Here is a 19,039-nt window from a genome sequence, read left to right on the forward strand (position 1 = left end):
TTGTCGTGTGCGTTTTCTGCATCCATTGAGACGATATCTTTTTATCTTTCATTAATGTGATATAGTACATTGATTTGCAAATTTTGAATCTCCATGGATTAAATCCTACTTGACTGGGGTAAATGATTTTTTTTAATGCATGATTTAGTGTGGTAATATTTTGTTGAATTTTGCATCTATATTCATCAGAGAGATTGGTGTGTCAACTTTTGCCTCGTAACTGAAGGAGCAGCCTTTTGGTCTGGTTGAGTGTACCATGATCACATGTATTTTACATCACAAATGTTCCAGCTTTTGATTAAACCTCCACACTGTGGCCTGGGTATACATTCATTGCCTAAACCACTTTTTGCCAAAATTTAAGTGTACATGAAGACGTGCTGGACTTTGAGATACCTAAAAGAATTCCTTTAAATTGTAAGCCATGTGTACACAATAGATGGGAGGAGTGTATGTTAGTTTCCTATCAGTCCTGTAACCAAGCTGCCACAAATTTAGTGGCAGGGCTAACATCAGCTTTAAGGCAGAATCTATTTCTTGCTTTTCCAGCTTCTGGTGGCTGCCAGCATTCCCTGGTTTGTGGCCACGTCACTCTACTCTCTCCCTGTAGTCACATAATCTTCTGTCTGCAATTTCCCTCTTACAAACACACTTGGGATTACATTTGGGGTTTACTCAAATAATCCAGCATAATCCTCCCATGTCAAGATCATTAACAATCATATCTACCAAGTTCATTTTTGCTATATAAATTAACATTCACCGATTCCATGGATCAAGATGTGGGTATATTTTGGGGGACCATTATTCAGTCACAGTGTGTTAAGGCTTGAAAATAGATCAAGTTAAAGTTCTATCACTTTATTCACAAATCAGTTTTAAAGAGGACTGAGGTTAGGATTAATTACTCCCCCCCTCCTTGTATGTTATTTTCTTATATATACAAATAGCAAAGAGCCCAGTGTACCCAGAACAGGCTTAAGTAATTATTACTTTTATACTCAGAAGTTTCCTGGTTTGCTTAAATCATATGGTCCTCCTATTTATAAACAGCCTTGAGTTCCCAGAGATCTGAAAGTTCTACCAGAATTGTTTTAAAACCAAAGTTTTTACTGTTGTTTTGGGATGTATTCCTATTTATACCTCAGTTACTAGACAGATAATGTCAGGCATCCTTTCTGAAAGACTAGAGTGGTTGCAAACTGTGACCAAAACTTGGTGAAACCAGTTCGAAGATCATGTTAGACACAAGGCTCAGGTCTGGTTGGCAGACTTCTAGGCTGCCATGCAAGCATAGGTAAGGGCAGGTATAGGTAGGAATAAAGAAAGCTGGCTCTGGTAGCCCTTCTTAGAGCTTTGTTTCTCCAATAGGAAGGACAGATGTTCTCAGGAACCTCCACAATTCACACCAAAAATTTAATTTGCTTCATATACTAATGAGACCTATTTTCAGTTAGTTTAAGCCCATAAGAGAATGATTATGGTTTTACTCAATACTATGATAAACGAATAAAGTACCTATCTTTTTATTTAAAGGACAGATAGAAAAGCTTGAATGTAATATTTATTTGGTGAATTTACATGTGAGGTCATTTACAAAAGAAAAGATACAGACAAATGCAGCTTTCAGTGCAGTTTCAAATTTTTCAGAACAAGCAATAGTCCATGAGGATTTGGAATGATAGTATTGAATGGCACATGCTTCAGTTTCCTTCGTGTCTTTTTCTACCCAACCCCAAAGGGTAGGAAGGGAGAAGAGTAGAAGAAAATACCAGTGTTAATATAAATATAGCCATGCAAATAAAAACTTTAAGTCCGAGGTTATTCAGATATGTAGAACATTTCTGTATTCAGGGATCATGATAATTGGTACATAGTTTAAGAACTAAAATGCACAGCTCTCGAACTTTCCATTATCCAGGCCATCTTCAATTATGTTAAATTGTCCCCACTAGAGGCCTCCTCAGTGTCTTCCAGACTGACTTTGGAAGGGGTCATTTCTCATAGTTTCTAAAAAAGTAGCACTTGTAGACAGAATCTTTTTGACTTCATTAGGATAAAGCACCCTCTTACAGAGGGATACAGTGCTCCTTTACTCCCAAAAATGTAAACTAATTAGAATTCATTTCCAGAGTGTAACCAAAGGCTTGCTTGCTTTTTTATTATACTCAGACTTAAATAAACCTCTCCCAACTCCGAATATCTCAAAACGAGACACTTTAAGAACACAACCTCTCTCCCACCAGAAAAATCCAGCATATAAACAAAAGGATGGTCTAGAAAAGTGACAATTGTAAAACAAAAACAAATATTTTTTTTTTTTTTTTTTTTCAGTAAGAAGGTGAAGTAAAGATAAAACTGTCAGTGTCCCTAGTAAAGATCTAGGCATGTGCAGTCAGGCACTAGAGAGCAAGGTTAGCTCCAAACTAAAAAGCATTCCACATTTCTTCAGCACTTCTGAAAATACTGGCTTAAAATTCTTTAAGCACACATAGCCATAGTTAAAACACTAAACTTACCGAAGTACTATGCTTCTGACTCCAAAACATATCCTTTTGGAACCTTTAGCCACATTTCTGCACTACACATTTTAAGCTAATTAAACACTCCCATGTATAACACTTCATCTTTATACACACAACCAACCTGAATTTTCTTTCAAAAGTACACTATTAAATAGTGTGCCTAATATAAAAAATAGCCACAGGCAATTAAAACCCATTTCTATTTCATCTTACCTCTTGCCTGGTTCACTCACCCATTAATTTTCAGTCTTCCAGCATATATACCAGAATATTTGGTTCTGTGTGATTTACTGTATGAAAGCCAGTTGCTATAGACTTTAGGAACAATGTACATTATCCATTGGAGTTGAATGGGGTCAAAAGGCTTAAGTTGCCACTGAATCTAACAATTCTGCAGAATCAGAGGCATTGTGCATGCTGACATTGGTTTAAAGGGTCTCCGTTTTGCTGCCTTCAAAACAAAATCCCCATTTAAGCTTTGTTTCCTTAAATAAACTAAAAGGGATTAACTGAATCAAAGAAACTTGTTTTACAGCACTTACTATATGAATTTAAAAACCAACATGCTGTAAAATATATTATGCGCGTGCACACGCGCGCACACACACACACACACACACACACACACACACACACACAAATCATCCAGAACGTAACCATCGCCCCCCATCCCCCGCCTCAAAAAAAAAAAAAAAAAAAGCCAAATCAACAAATCAAAGTTTTTATTTGCATGGCTAATTATCATCTGTACTCTTTGCAGCTTTCATATCCCTTTAACAGGTTCTAAGCTTTTGTTGCACAGGGAATAAAAGCTGCAACACTGCAAACTTCCTTCAACAGCCACTCCCACAACACCTAGACATGAAACCTGTAATGAATGACAACAGCACAAACAGAAATACTAAGTTCCACCATTCAACACAGTTCATGACAGTGTCTTTAGGGTTCAGTTGAAAAGGGAGTAAACTTCTAAAAAGAGGGTCATTCTCTTTCCCCCTATTTTATAATGTTGGTGGTTTTAATCCGTATTTCTTTGCAACTTCTGTCTGGGCATGAGCAGCATCACACAGTGAGTACAGATGAGCCATCTCCATCTCCGATTTGGCCAGGTTAATAGCTTTGTTGAACATGTCAATGGCTTTCTCCATGTTTCCTCTAAAAGAACAAAATTTTAAATGTTTCACATCCTATAGGAATTTTAAAGAATACAGTGAAGTTTCTGACCACTAAGGTTCAACTATGATCCTAATAAATTCTTTGCTCCTTTATAAGAAACAAAATAGTGCCTAGCACAAAGAAAGCACTCAATGTTAGCTACTATTATAAATACTATGTGCTTACATTATACCTCTGTAGTCTCTGTTTACAGATAAGAACAGTGAGACTAGAGAAATTAAATGACTTACTCAAAATTATAATCCCGTCTGGCCCCTAAATTCATTGTGTTTCTGTACTAAATCATAAGGCTCCTTTAGAAAGCAGTGACATGGGGCGGTTGAGTGTCCAGCTTCAGCTCACATCATGATCTCGCAGTTCGTGAGTTCGAGCCCCACGTAGGGCTCGCTGCTGTCAGCCTGTCAGTGCTAAACCTGCTTCAGATCCTGTCCCCCTCACCCTGCCCTTCCCCTGTTTGCATTCTCCCCCCACCCCCCAAAGATAGATTAAAAAAAAAAAAAAAAAGCAGTGATGTAACCTCAGAGAACATTAATAGTATCCAGGGGCCTTACCTTCACATGTGTGTGAACTCACCTTTCCCCTCATCTCCTACCACCACACTCCCACCCCATGTCCCTCCCCTCCAATCACAGGTTCCCCCAAGTCCCTTGGCTGTGCTCCTACCTACACATAATGCTCAAATTTTCCTTTCTAACGCATATGCTTGACTTAATTTCTTAAAGTGTGACTTTTAAATTGAAAAAGTAATGAAACAAGGCAAATCAAAGTTGTATGCTTTTAAGGGAAGCTTGCTTCAAAAGGCATGACATATTAATAAGACTTAGTGGATATTGACAATAACATATCTGTAATGAGAAGAATGAAGATAAATATCTATGGCGCTGCCTTAAATTTTCTAACATACTGTAGGAGTTACCTTTGCACTTCAATAGTTCCCATGGTTTCGTATGCAAAATCACATTTATTGTCAATTTCAATAGCCTTGCTGATGAGCTCCAAACCTCTATCCAGATCTTGCTTCCACTGAAGCTGAAGTAAACTGCAAATGCAACAAGGCAGTCAGATGGGACGATGGCACAGTATCATTAGGATAAGTACGTGACTCAATTTCCGACCTCAATGAATTTACAAGGAAAACCCAACTAAAACAGTACATAATCAGCATTAATTCCCCCCCCCCTCAATTTTATATTGGTTTTATAGTCCAAATTCCTTATTATGAAAAAAGTGTCCAAAGGTCTAGGCTCTATTATGGACTTACCTTGCATGGCCTAATTTTTTATTTTGTATAATTTAAGGTTTTTTCGTAATGATAATTCAAGTACACAAGGACTGAAAAAACTTATTTTGATGCAGGTAATATCTGACAGGATGTTCAGAACTGAAATCTTTATGCTAGTACATTTATTAATTGCTGTGTAAGAATGAAATGTAAGTACAATTTCAAAAATTAATAAAGCATCCACAGCATTAGGAAATTTGTCAGTTAACTCACTGACACTCTCTATCACAGTCCCCCACTTCCTTTCTTAAGGACTAGAAGAAATCCATCTTATTACTATGCAGGAAATACAGTTTCTTACAGAAACAAAGAGAACCACAAATATACATACCCTTTATGAACATATGTTGTGGCATTATCTGGTTCCAAATCAATACACTTATCATACATATCATCAGCTTTACCAAACTGTTGTTGATCTGTTAATGCCTATATGAGGAGATACTTCAGTTATATTAAGGTAACTGTCAACCTAAACAATTAAAAGTATATTGTTTACTAACTATTAAAATTTACTTAATTTATCCATTCATTACCAAATTCTGTTTTGGGGATATAAACTTATTTAAAAATGTTACATCTTAGTATTTTTTTTTTTTTTTTTTTTTTACAAAGCATTGTTATAAATATGAAATATTAACTTTTCTTTCTTTTTGGCAAGTGGTTAGTGATATTACAATAACAGATGATCTGGTACATCGTAGAGAAAATCCCACTCTTGGTGCCAGTTTTTTTTTTTTAATGTTCATTTATGTATTTTTAAAACAGAGAACAGGGGAGGAGCAGAGAGAGGGAAACAGAGAATCCCAAGCAGGCTCCATACTGTCAGCACAGACCCCAACACTGGGCTTGATCTCATGGACTCTGAGATCATGACCTGAGCCGAGATCAACAGCTGGGTACTCAACTAACCGAGCCACTCGTTTGGAAGAATAAATTCAATTAGGTGTTAACTGTTACCAAAGTGATTCCTTAAAAATGACTGATAAAAGAAAAAAAAAAAGCAGCTACAGTCAACTATTTTAGGGCAAATCCCATGGCAGAAATGGAAAGCTTGGTTACATGGATACCAGTTCACACTGAAACTATGGAGAGCTGGCTAGCATCTAAGCTCAAGCTTGAGAGTTAAAAAAGTTACACTATGTAACTACATCTATTTGTGTATAAAGTAACATATATATTATATGTGAAGTAAAAAGCAGAGGAGGGGTCAAAGGATACTTATTTTAGTGCAAACAGACTAGTAATGTTAGGGCTGATAAGAAGATAGCCTGAGTAAGCCACAGCTGTTCTGAAGATGGCATAGAGGAGACAGGGCAATGTGCAATTAGGAAAACTCTGAAGACCTGTACCTAGTATGAGTTTCCTTTAAAGCTATGCAGTGGCCTTTGCTCTTTTAGCTGCCTATAGAAATCTGTGCTAAAAAAATCCTTTTGAATTTCATTTCCGTGATGAGGACAGGGTGGTACTGTCGTCTTCTGGTTTGTTCCTAATCAAACCTAATCAAACCCAAGTGTACCTTTCAATAAAAATGTCATACAATTATAATGTGTGTTTGTCCTATTTTAACTTATATAATACATTTTATTAAATTTTATCTTGTACATGCTTTCACAATACTGTGCGTAATCAGCAATGTTTCATCATCCTGTCTAGAAATTCTAAGGAGAGATAAGATCATTTCAAACTCAATTCATTTTATTTAAAAAAAAAGGTTTTTAAATGTTTTTATTTTTGAGAGAGAGACAATGAGCGAGTGCTAGTGGGGGAGGGGTAGAGAGACAAGGAGGGAGAGAATCCCAAGCAGGCTCCATGCTATCAGTGCAGAGCAGGATGCAGGGCTCAGACCCCATGAGATCATAAAGTGAGCTGAAACCATAAGTCGGTCACTCAACCAACTGAGCCACCAGGTGCTCCTACTCTATTTTTTTTTTTTTTTAAATGTTTACTTTTCAGAGAGAGCACAAGCAAGCAGGGAAGGAGCAAAGAGAGGGGGAGACAGAGAATCTCAAGCAGGCTCTGCTCTGTCAGCACAGAACCCAATGTAGGGCTCAAACTCATAAACCTGTGAGATCATGACCTGGGCTGAGATCAAGAGTTTGACGCTTAACTGACTGAGCCACCCAGGCATTCCTCACACTCAATTTAAAGAATTTCTGGGTTGTACTTCATATCCTGAATCTCAATTCCTAACAATGCAGTGATATTAGGACTTTTAAAGAACAGAGCTAACACGAGTCCATCTTGTCATAATCCCACTCACAAAAAAAAAAAAAAAAAAAAAAAAAAAGTTATGGCCTGTGGCACTTACAACTTGACTAAAGGTAGCATGAAAGACAATAAAAACAAAAACAACCTTCAGAAAGGTTTGGAGGTAGGAATCTACCATAGATGGTCATTTAAAAAAAAAAAAAAAAGTTTATTTTTGAGACAAAGATTGCACGAGCGAGCAGAGGAGGGACAGAGAGAGAGGGAGGGAGAGAGAATCCCAAGCAGATTCCACGCTCAGGGCATACCCTGACATGGGGCTCGATCTCACAACAGTGAGATCATGACATGAACTGAAATCAAGAGTCAGACACACAACTGAATGAGCCACCCAGGCACCCCCACAGATGGTCATTTTTAAATGTTTCCTATTTCTGTGATGTTTGGGTCAGGGGGAAAACATTTATTTGGAATAAAAAAGAGTAAGAGAAGATATTATACAGCGTATTGAGATGTCTGGTTTATGAATATACCAAAAGCAAATTTCAACTTAAAGACTAAGAAAGAAAACAGCCATTCCAAGATCATTTAGGAAAAAGTCTAACTGTGGCTATAAGAAGCTAACCATTTTCATTTAAATGGATGACTGAAAATCGGTAAGTTCTCAGAGACTTCAGACTACAATTAAAAAGTGAAAAAAATTCAAATATACATCCCACTTTCCACACCTTCAATCCTAAAGCAAGGAAAGCTCAGGACTTGGCAAACCATAGAGAAATTAAAATAAGCTGTTACAGCCTATCTAACCATTTAAAAGAACAATGATCAAAGAGAAAGAAAAACCTTTCCTTGGACATTCTTCTCACCAATTGCACAGGGTAAATTTTCCTAAAGGAATTAATTTTGCGAACCCAATCCAAATGAACACTTGAGGGAAATGCTCTACTTCAGACTCCCCATGTTAGGAGTTTAGGGCCAGGGTTTTCAAACTGTATTAACATAAGAGCCACTCCTGAGGTGATTCAAGACCATTTTGGTGCCAGGAAAATCAAAACAGGAACAAAGCTATTTGTATTCATAGAAGCTGCAACCAGGGAAGCACAGTTTTCTGATTTCCATATGGAATTCAGCGTATGAATACAGTTCTTTAAAAGGACTGGTAATTGGGGGTACCTGGTTGGCTGGCTCAGTCAGTGGAGCATGTAACTCTCCATCAGGGGTTCTGGGCACCTGGGTGGCTCAGTAGGCTAAGTGTCCGACTTCAGCTCAGGTCATTATCTCACAGTTCGTGAGTTTAAGCCGTGTCGGGCTCTGGGCTGACTGCTCTGAGCTCAGAGTCTACAGCCTGCTTTGGATTATGTGTCTCCCTTTCTCTCTCTCTCTCTCTCTCAAAAAATAAACATACATACATAAAATCTTAAAAGAAAAAAGAAAAAAAAAAAAAAAGGACTGCCCACTAAAAAAATATGAAAAATCACATTTACCTGAGCATACAGTGCATAGCCTTCAGCACACCTTGGGAATTTCTTTATAACCTCTTCAAAACCTTTCATAGCTGCTTGGATTTGTGAAGAATTGTTTCCTGTATATGCCTGGCGATACTGTGGAAATAAAAGAGGCCTGTCAAATCAAGAACTCAAAAACTCATGGAATTTAACATATTACAAAAGTCACACAAAAATCACATAATTATTTCCAGAAAAGCAGGTGATTTGCTAACCTAATTTGCTGCATCTAAAAGGGGTGCAAGAAACTATCTCTGGATATATCTCCATTTGCCATGTACAACTATGACTTCATTGCCATTATACAATCTCAAGATGTTTAATAATCTAGAAGAAGGCATACTAACGTGTAAGTTACCATTGCATATAAATGAGGGCTTTTAGAAGTCCAGTATGCTCTCCATTTTGTAAATGGTGGCTTCTAAATATAATTTATTATCACCTTACTCCAGGTGTTATAAAGCTTCATCTAGTAACATTTTTCATCCATAATATAAATGTGCTTGTGACCCAATTTCTTTAAGAAAAACTCTTTTAGGACTCAGACTATAAGGGCTAACTGGAAGTACCTCATTTCACTAGAAATGGACTTATTTTACCTGATTTTTAGCGTCATGTTTCTGAGTATTAACAGCTTTACAAAGGCGAGATGAGAAAGCAGTTATGTGGTATGACTGAAGAGTACTTCCTCAAAATGCTTTTGTTTTTTGTGCTAGTTTATGGTAGAAAAGTAAGAAGAACGGTGCTGTTTAGGGGAGGATGAAATCAGGGACAAACACCTATCAAGATAAACTCAAAACATCCAGAGAAATATAGGAGCAAAACCTCAATTAGCAACTATACTTCCATTTCCCTAAACCAACAGTTTTTCTCTTGTAGTCTTCCTTTGGCAGAAAAATAGGTGACGGTTTTGTAGACAATGAAACACTTATTTTTGTTAACAATGGGAAATAAAAATGATGTTTAGGAAAATACAAAAGAAAGTAGAACCCACCAATGCAAAACATTTCTGAGCTTGTGCCAGGGCTGACTCAGGTCTTAATCTAATACATTCATCGAAATCTGCCACTGCTTCCTCAACTTGATCAAGCAATATTTTCAGCTAAGGAAGAAAAAAAAAAACAATTATCTATACAGTGTCTCTTACCACAATTTAGCATAATGCTAAGCATGTAGTATTCAATACAAAATTACTTTCTAGAAATCATGAACTAGAAAATCCTATCATTTAAAGGAAAGATTCTAAAAACTAGTGTCCAGTTTTTTCAAAAACACTAAATACTATTAAACCCACCATTTTTGTACTGCAGTTTTGGTCACTCTTAAGCAAGAAACCTGTTCTCCTAGAAGACTAAAACATCCCTACTTTCAAATTTCAAACATATCAGACAAGAGTAATTATCTTTCAAATTAATCTTAAGACACTACCAGTAAGGATCAAAATGTCAAGAATTTTAAGAGATTATCTTAACATCTCTTAACAGCCTTCAGATAGAAGTATTAGGTAAAATTTTCCTACACTAGAAAGAACTTCAGCTTTTCTGTTGTATGGAAATGTAGCCTATACATTCCACCCTAATGTAGTCCAAGAAGCCATCCATGTTAAACGGGTTATAAAGACCTGTTTTCCCCAGATAAGGCTGGAATTGGAAATGATTTCCTTCACTATGTATTTTTGCTAAAAAACAAATTTTTACTAAAAAACCAAATACTATAAAACTCCATTCAGAAGAGATTTTTTTTGTACGGTTTTTTGTATAGTTTAGGACGCTATTTCCTTACAGCAAGCCCACAGAAATCATCCTGTTGATTCTAGCATTAACCTAAAATATTCAATAAATGCTTTTAATGTTTTACTCACTGAAAACCTAAAAGCCAGAAATACGTGAAAAACAAACTCGAACCAGCAAGCCAGTAATTGTAACCTTCTGTTTCTTTTTTTATAAAGGACAAATATTCAAGACAGGACTACATAAACGCCCACCCAGACTGTGAAATACTTTGATACTTTTGTTCACGCTATCAGAAGTGACACAAGAAAACTTTTGACAACCTTCTCAAAACTAGTATCCTATTCCTTAATACAAAGGTCAGAACTCTTGATAAGAAAAGTACCTGTCCTCGGTGGTGATAAACGTCTGCATTCTGAGGATCAATGTCAGCAGCCATGTTAAAATCCTGAGTAGACAGCAAAGGCTGCTGTTGTTGCATGTACATGCTGCCTCTTTTGATGAGAGCATTTGCGCGAAGCTACATAACCAAAATGAGAAAAGAAAAGGTTCACTGTTACTGTTTATTCCAATTTAGTTTTTCTAAAGTAACAGCTTTATTCAAGTATAACTCATACACCATAAAGCTCATCCTCTAAAAGTATACAAGTCTTTTTTTTTTTTCTTTTGAGAGCGAGAGAACACCACATTTTGACATTTTGAGTGAATTTTTGTACAGGGTGTATGATAAGCATTGTTACCACTTGCCATTACAACAAAAAGTTATGGTCATGAAGGAAGAAATAGGTTTCTTCTCCAAAAAAAAAATTTTTGAGGTAAAAGTACATGTAAATTTTCTTTCGATGAAGTAAGAACACCCCCACAATTTTAACAAAAACAGAACATATTTGTGATCACTAGGAAATAAAAATAAAGATCATATTATTAGTGTATCTTCAATTTGAAAACCTCATTTTAAAAGGAACTTTTTTTTTTTTTTTAATATAATTTATTGTCAAATTGGCTAACATACAGTGTGTAAAGCGTGCTCTTGGTTTTTGGGGTAGATTCCCGTGGTTCATCGTTTATACACAACACCCAGTGCTCATCCCAACAAGTGTCCTCCTCAATGCCCATCACCCATTTTCCCCTCTCCCCCACCCTCCCATCCACCCTCAGTTTGTTCTCTGTATTTAAGAGTCTCTTATGGTTTGCCTCCTTCCCTCTCTGTAACTATTTTTTTCCCCCTTCCCTTCCCCCATGGTCTTCTGTTAAGTTTCTCAAGATCCACATATGAGTGAAAACATAGTATCTTTTTCTGATTGACTTATTTCACTCAGCATAATACCTTCCAGTTCCATCCATGTTGCTGCAAATGGCATGATTTCATTCTTGCTCATTGCCAAGTAGTATTCCATTGTATATACAAACCACATCTTCTTTATCCATTCATCAGTTGATGGACATTTAGGCCCTTTCCATAATTTGGCTATTGTTCAAAGCACTGCTATAAACATTGGGGTACATGTGCCCCTATGAATCAGCACTCCTGTATTCCCTGGGTAAATTCCTAGTAGCGCTATTGCTGGGTCGTAGGGTAGTTCTAAAAGGAACTTTTAATAATACTTAGTTGTAATTATTTTTGTTTATAAGAAGTTAAGATAGTTTGTTAAAAATTCAGGCCTTGAAAATAACTTTTATATTACACAAAATACATGAATGAATTATCTGGAGGTGAAAAAAGACAGAATTCACTTAATTCACTGAGCAAACAGGCCGAACAAATGTAACAAACTAGTAAGAAATTTTAGTTAATTGGTAGCTAAGCTTTGTCTTGTTAACACTGAGTAGAAGACTTATATAATTCAACAGGTCCCCCTAAATCTTAATTATGAAAATAATTATGTACACATAAGAATACCTGGAAGATAAAAAGCTGTTCCAACTATGCAACTACAAAAACTTTTGGTATATTTCAATATATCTCTATATCATATTTTTAGAACCTATTTTTTAATTCATGTAACAAAAATCTTTCAGATTAAATGTGTTTATTTTATTGAATGCATTTTATAATCTTGTATTCCCTATTGTATTTTTATTTACAGTATTACCTATAGCACTGCTATATCACCCTTACCCCTATCCAAATATAGTCTAATACAGTAAGCAGTGGCTATCACGGGAAGCTCAAGTTACCAGATGCCATAGAAAAAAGAAAAAAAAATCCTTTCCTAGCTAAAGATAAACATCACTCATATTTATGTTTCAGTTTCACCATACTGACCCAATCATCATTAGGGGTAGTTCCTTCCAAAATAAAAACAGCCTTTTGGAGAACAGAAACTAAAATTTGAAAATTTGGGAAAACCTGTAAGTCTCTTTTTTTAATCAAGTTTTACACACACACACATTTTTAAATGTACCTTCACATTAGCTTCTTTCAAACTGATGACCTTATCTAAATCTGGTTTGGCCGCATTGGCATTGCCAATAAGCAGGTAGAAGGTGGCTCGTAGTAATAATGCTTCCGCCATGTATTTGCCTTGAGCATCTATTTCTTTTGAGCATTCACTTATGATTTTATCGTAATTTTCTTCTTCCATATACTGTTTGGCCCTTAGATATCCAGAACTGAAAATAAAAATGAACATAGGAAATTATTTACTAAGAAAGGATCAAATGCTGAAACTTGCAACATCTCGTATGCTAGAGTTAATCAACTATCTACTTCCCCTTAACATTCCAGTATGGGACTGGAATAGGGTGGTGTGGTGGTGGAGGAATAACTGATTAGGATTTCTGATGCGGACTGGGATTTTTCTCGATGTCTTGGAGACTAGGAAAAAAAGGTAAACAGCAGAGTCAACAGCAGAAACCGAGGGTTACTGCGCAGGCTTCGACATTTATATATGTTAAAGGATGAGCTAATGACTGACTGATCTGCATCATTGATAAGGATCCAGTCTTATTCACCTTCACACCTGTGGCATACTGATGTCACTCAACAGTTATTTTATGCCTAACAGAAAGAACAGAGAATTAGGAGATAATTAAGTTTAGGTCACATAAGCCAAGGGAAGAGACGTGACCTGATCTCTGCTTGGTAGAGAACACTCTGGCTATGTTGTAGAAAATGCACTGTCAAGGAGCAATACTGGAGGCAGAGAATTATCTGAAGGACTCTCACCCAGAAGTTGTGTTGTTTACAAAACAGACCTAGAATGAATAGGTGGAAATACCAAAGAAGCAAATTTAAGGGAAGATTCTTCTATTAAGTAGGACTTTAAAAAAAAAATCACCGTTCCCTAAATTTTTAAAATACAGCGACATCAGTATTCTTCTAAGATGACTAGCTGACCTTTAAGGGGTCTTACAAATATAAGTCTCTGTAAGTTAAAATACATTTCTCATTTCCTTCATTATATATCCTGAGTAGAGAAAACTGGCAAGTAACTTATCAGTCAAAATCTTACAACTCTGCTAACTTATCCTATAATTACATGGTAATATTCCCTGCACTCTAACTTCACTGCAATTTTTCTAGCAAGGAATGTTCCCTAACCCGAAGAGGAAATTATTGGCATGGTCTTCAACATTTACTTCTGTACTACAATTTTCTGAAAAGACTGTGTATCAACTACAATTATACATGGTATCCTCCCTTAAAAGGTGGCCAACATTGGTTGAAAAATTAGGGACATACAAATCAAAAGCAATGTTTCCTCAAACTTTCCAATATGCCATGGACACAAAATTATGCTCTGCTACTAGAACAAATATTCCCTTTTCTTCCCAACTCATTAAAAAATGTCATGTTGGTAATAATATTATACCTTCTCTTAGAAAGGAGAGCTAACCTTAACAGCAAAACACAATACTGATAAATATAAATGGATGAGCAGACTAGGTGACTTCTATACATACATGACTTGATCCTCAGTTGTAAACACAGCATCTTGTACTTTGGTTTCAGTTTTCTACAGAAACAGACACAAGAAGCCCAAAGAATGGCTAGGCAAGCAGGAAAAACTTGGAAGAAAGTCACTCTATGGGGCACTCCTAAGCATCTCACAGTTATAAATTATAAACTTCCCTGCACTAAAACATCTGTATGTTGAGCTACATGATAATTTTCAAGTTAGTACCCCTATTCAAATACAGTCAACTGTTCGACTCACTGGGAATCCTCTTGAGAGTATCATGTGGTACTACGTAGATACTACAGTTGATAAACTTACTTTTCTTTAACTTCTGAGGCCTCTCCTTCCTTGTCTTTATCTTCATCAGACTTCTCTCCTTTAAGCATGGGCTGAGAAATTATATCATCCGTGAAAGAACTGAAGTAAGATTTGATAAACTGTGGAGATGGCATCAGAGGTTCACGATTCTGAAATTCAATCACATTTAAATATTTCAAAATGAGAAAACACCGACCAAAGAAGCAGGTACATTTGTACAATACTGAGAATGACTGCTGTAAAAACTAGGATCTCATTCTCAAATAACTGAAGAATACCAGACTGCAAACCACAGGACAAGAGACAGTGGAACTGGTAAAGCTACTCATCCCAGTTGTTCAAAGCAGGTTTTAAATGACACCTCTCCTCTCCAAACATGTAAAATATCCAGACCTCCTAGGACTACATGTTAAAGTCCAAGAAAGTGAAATCTCAAACACAGGAGGCAAATAACTGCTGAGTTAAAAATTATTTCCTGGGGCACCTGGCTGGCTCAGCTGGCAGAGCATGCAACTCTTGGGGGTGGTAAGTTTGAGCCCCATCTTGGGTATAGACATTACTTAAAAATAAATTTTTTAAAAATGTAATAAAAAATAAAAATTATCTCCTTCTGGTCTCTGTTCTAGATCAGCATCTTAATTAATCACTCAAGACCACATCTTACACAGGTGCTATAATGTTTAAGTCCATTTACCATGGGCTCTCATCTGACCTCCAGCTGTACTGCATCTGAAGATCTCCATTACAGTAAATGCCACTGAAAGTCTGAATGAAATCACATTTCTTGTTTTAATTACTTTTTGGCATGGCAACGTGATTCATCATTATAGAATTATTTCCTTTTAGTCCAATTAGGATAAAATCTTCAAGAGGGTACAGGGAATAACATAACCGTAGGGCCCTTATATTTCGGATCCTTTTTCTTAAAAATCTAACCCAAAGATTTTTAAGTTGAAATACGGTATTTTAAATTGTATGCATAATAAATACCATTCCTGTTTTTTTGGTAGATTCAATGCCTTTGTATTTGAAGAAGGACAAAAAGGAATTTGGCTTTTTTCTTTATTAAGTTTATTTATTCTGAGAGAGCGAGTGAGAGAGAGAGAGAGAGGAGAAGACAGAGCAAGCACAAGCAGGGGAGGGCAGAGAGAGGGAGAGAGAATCCTAAACAGGCTCAATCCCACTAACTATGAGATCATGACCTGAACTGAAAGCAGGAGTTGGAGGCTTAACCTATGGAGCCACCCCAGCACCCCAAGGGAATTTGGCTTTATAAGTAAATTATCTAATCTAGAATAGATAAGATTGGGAAAGAAGACAAAGGAAATCTTAGGGAAAGCCCTATTTTTATGGGAGAAATTCAATGTCTTCATTTAGGATTATACAGGTTAATACTGTAAATCAATTGGTCACCCATCAAATGACAAGTATGCTTAATTTCAGTATTTCACTAACGATTGTATAGGAATATATAGTGGCAATCATTTGCCACTTTAAATAGCAGTTGCTGAAGACAGACTAAATCATTACTGTCTTTTAGTTTACTATTTCAGCTTGGAAAAGGTATCTTCCTGCCTTCCACACAGAATTACACATTTAAAGTAAATACAATGCAAGTGATGGACTTAAGTAACAAAGGAATAAGATACAAGTTCCAGCTGTGCCACTAATTAGCCATGTGACCCTGCACATGTCACTTTCAGTTTTCTTATCTGTAAAATGGCAACAAATGTACTTGCCTTATTTTTCTCATAGGGCTGTTGTAGAAATAAAAACAATAACATGAAAAGTATTTTGTGATTTACAAAGGTAGCATATGAACAGTGGAGAGGCTCCTGGCTGTCTCAGTCACAAGAGCATACGACTCTTAATCTCGGGGTTGTGAGTTCAAGCTCCATAATGGGTGTAAAGATTACTTAAATAAAAACTTCAAAGAAAATATAAGTGGAAACTAATTTGGAACCTACGTAAATGTGGGTTATCTCGTATTTTCTGAGCACCCTGAAGACCAACCAATATAATCACTCCACAATAACATTATAAATATACACAAGGAAATTAGGCTCCCTCAAGGTTGCGAGACTATTAAATGATATTTTACAGTGCTGTGAGGAATCCCAGTTCTAGGAAATGCTCAAGGAGAAAAAAAGCACAGTTTAAAGAGACCAAGAACAACTACAGCTATACTCCTCTCCAAGATTCACAACATATCCTAGCACATGAAAGTCCTGCAGTGAAGAAACCCATTTTAACTGTTTAACTCAGCTAATATTTAGGGGTGTAAAATTTAAAAAACACACAGCTTATTAAAATCAACTTAAGGGAAACATTATTCTTAAAGAAAAAAGGAACAATTGCCTTGATATTACTGAAGTTTAGCAGAAATTTTCCAGTGATAGATATTTCGTGATGCCTGTGGTAATCCCATGACACTACTTCTATCCTTCATGACACTTCCCCATATCATGCCTTTTATACTTATTAATGGTCTCTCTCACTAAACTGTAATTCTGTAAGGGCAAGGACCATTTATTTCTAAAATGGCCACCATGGAGTTTTGTTCAATAAGGCTTCTTGAATTAAATTATCTGTTACAGACTGCTTAAAACCAATGCCAATTTATACAGTATATGCTTAAAAATATACCTTTAATGATATAGACAGGGCCTGGCAAATTGTTTCTATAAAAGACCAGGTAGTAAGTATTTTAGGCTTTACAGGCCATACAGTCCCTGTCACAACCACCTCACTCTACTGTTTTACCTTAAAAGCAGCCAAAAATGATGGCTGAGTGCTGTGTTCCAATAAAATTTTATAGAAACAGGTGGCAGACTGGATGCGGTCCATAGGCTTTGTTTGGCAACGTCTAATACAGATGAATTCTTTCAGTATTCTCCACATACAATATTGCATATAGCTTACATTCTTCTTTTAAAAAGATAAGCCACAAAAGCCCAACATTACAGGAAAAGAAGTGTAACACAGATCTAATTTCAGTTGTTACCACTGCCATCATGCCCAAGTTCAAGCAGTGTAAATTAAAATGACTCTTCACAATGTATATCCCCTCTATTAACCAACTTAGATTTACCTTATATTTTTCTTTGGCTTTCTCTTTTCCAAGAAGTTTAAGAACTTTATCAGCTAACAGCATGCTTTGTTGATTTTGGAACCCTTCTAGTATACACACAGCAGTGACATCTAGAGATGATGGAAAAAACAAAAGTATAAAATTATTGCAAAGATGATTAGCAGCATCAAATGGGCACCATGTACCACCGAAAGCCAAACCAAATTGATGGCCTGATGTAGCTATCAATTTCATTTCCAATAATTTGCTTCTCAACACTTTAGTTTTATATACTCTATAACTCAAACTCGAAACTCAGAAATTCATTCCACTTCTCTGGTTATTCACTTTTCTCACCTGTGAAATCCAAGGAACTATCCTGTATGGTTTGTGATGTTTCTTACCACCCTCACATTCTACATAGTAAATAAATGAAGAATCCAGGAAGATTCCCTTGTGCCCAGCACCTAAAGGCCTTATCAATGTAATGTGGCTTTCTCATGTCTGATTCTTTTTATAGACCTCACAAGTTATTCCTTGTGTCCAAAGCCATCTTGCCAGGGATCTCTCAATTAAATCTGCTTCAAAATACCATTTTCATCTGGTTATGCCACAGCTCAAGATAAAGTGGTTTGAAATTTAAAAGATCAGTGGTTCCTGAACCTCTCAACCTTTTAGAGTATTCAAGCATTGGCTGTTCCCACTCTTTCTGAATTCAATTTCTCAGAATTCCAAATCTTTGCTCCTCCAAACAAGTCAATCTGTTTTATGTTCCCCGGATAACCTGGCTAATGCCAAAGTCAATGTCTTTTTCCCATCTCAGTCTACCTATCTAAAATCCACTTAATCAGCTTTCTGCCAATTATTAACTGGTAATAACTTCAAGGGCTGGCTCAAAACTCAGAATTCTCTTTTTCCAAAGCAACAGTCCTTCTACCCATCACCAAAATACACACCACCACAAAACCTCAAATTTTTCTAAAATGTTCTCTAAACCACTTCACTTGGTAATCCAGACTTTTAAAAATAAAATGGATTTTTCCTTTTAAATAATGTTATTTTAAAAAGTAATTAAGGCTAAATCTGATTATTGATGCTTTTAAAGCAGATTTAGCTTGTAGAAATCACTTTGGTTTAGCTCCACGTCACCCACAAAAATGTACTTTAAAATAAGCCAGTAGCCTATATTCTAATTGGAGTTTTAGAAGCAGATATGGCCAATTAGAGGCTGCAGAATATTTACTTACAGAATTTACTCAGAATGGCAAATTCACCTGATGCTTTGTACCAAATACATAATTTCCAATTGGGTATAAAATAATG

General features: G+C 36.2%; 1 protein-coding gene across 1 annotated transcript in view; it reads right to left on the reverse strand.

Annotated features, from left to right (window-relative positions):
• Positions 1–3,230: 3,230 nt before the first annotated feature.
• The window catches only part of TOMM70 (translocase of outer mitochondrial membrane 70), a 31,920-nt gene continuing 16,111 nt past the window's right edge, over positions 3,231–19,039 (reverse strand). The window contains exons 4-12 of the mRNA XM_007095992.2: positions 17,738–17,847; positions 14,647–14,795; positions 12,832–13,039; positions 10,812–10,946; positions 9,691–9,798; positions 8,676–8,792; positions 5,315–5,412; positions 4,618–4,740; positions 3,231–3,680 (exon numbers count right to left, since the gene is read on the reverse strand). Coding sequence (XP_007096054.2) covers positions 3,527–3,680; positions 4,618–4,740; positions 5,315–5,412; positions 8,676–8,792; positions 9,691–9,798; positions 10,812–10,946; positions 12,832–13,039; positions 14,647–14,795; positions 17,738–17,847 — 1,202 coding nt within the window. The 3' untranslated portion in view covers positions 3,231–3,526. The remainder of the gene's footprint in view (positions 3,681–4,617; positions 4,741–5,314; positions 5,413–8,675; positions 8,793–9,690; positions 9,799–10,811; positions 10,947–12,831; positions 13,040–14,646; positions 14,796–17,737; positions 17,848–19,039) is intronic.

The sequence above is a fragment of the Panthera tigris genome, chromosome C2, assembly GCF_018350195.1.
Source record: "Panthera tigris isolate Pti1 chromosome C2, P.tigris_Pti1_mat1.1, whole genome shotgun sequence".
NCBI lineage: Eukaryota > Metazoa > Chordata > Mammalia > Carnivora > Felidae > Panthera > Panthera tigris.